The sequence below is a fragment of the Otolemur garnettii genome, unplaced genomic scaffold (assembly GCF_000181295.1).
Source record: "Otolemur garnettii isolate 467f Iridium unplaced genomic scaffold, OtoGar3 scaffold00100, whole genome shotgun sequence".
NCBI classification, from domain to species: domain Eukaryota; kingdom Metazoa; phylum Chordata; class Mammalia; order Primates; family Galagidae; genus Otolemur; species Otolemur garnettii.
In genome coordinates, this window is record NW_003852495.1 from 3,612,927 (window position 1) to 3,613,807 (window position 881).

The 881-nt window shown below is 40.3% G+C and overlaps 1 protein-coding gene across 1 annotated transcript in view; it reads left to right on the forward strand.

Moving 5' to 3' along the window:
* The window catches only part of CCDC150 (coiled-coil domain containing 150), a 101,583-nt gene that overhangs the window by 19,823 nt on the left and 80,879 nt on the right, over positions 1-881 (forward strand). The window contains exon 11 of the mRNA XM_023516919.1: positions 704-828. Coding sequence (XP_023372687.1) covers positions 704-828 — 125 coding nt within the window. The remainder of the gene's footprint in view (positions 1-703; positions 829-881) is intronic.

The following is an 881-nucleotide window of genomic DNA, read 5'->3' on the forward strand; positions in this document are numbered from 1 at the left end:
TCGAACCCGCCACCTTAGGTGTATGTGGCTGGCGCCTTAGCCGGTTGAGCTATAGGCGCCAAGCCCTAAAATATTCTTAATACAATTTTCTATCTTGAAAATATGTTGGTATTAGGAGTTATATAAAATTTTCAACTTAAATAATGCATTGCATAAATAATGCATCTGGACTCTTGGCTAGTAGAGTTATAAAATGATGGAATTATAGTCATCTCAGGAAAGGACACACAGAAAGCTGGGCATTAAAATCAATTCTTAAAAAAAAGGTTTTATTTATATAAATTTATCTTTTGGGCTGTGTGTGGTGGCTCACACTTGTAATCCTAATACTCTGAGAGGCCAAGGCAGGAGGCTTGCTTTAGCTCACAGTTTGAGACCAGCCTGAGCAAGAGCGATACCTCATCTCTACTAAAAAAATAGAAAAATTTGCCGAGTGTTGTGACAGGCTCCTGTAGTTCCAGCTACTTGGGAGGCTGAGGCAGAATGATAGATTGAGCCGAGGAGTTTAAGGTTGCTGTGAGCTAGGCTGACACCGTGGCACTCTACCCTGGGCAACAGAGTGAGATTCTGTCTCAAAAACAAAACAAACAAACAAACCGCCAACAACAACCTAAAAACTTCTCTTTTTGTAAGTTCAGTGTCTTTGATCAGCCTCCCTATTGACTTTCTGGCATCTCAACTTTTAATATTACCTAACCCTTAGGTAGAGCAGAAAGTAATGACGCAGACGTTTCAAGAACAAAACTTACTGCTGGATGCAGCCCATGCCAGTATCACAGGTGAACTACAGAATGTTCAGAATGAGAAAACTCAACTCCAAGCACATCTGTGAGTAAATCATGTGCAACTTCTTATGCATCTTTTGTTCTTGTGTGTTTCTT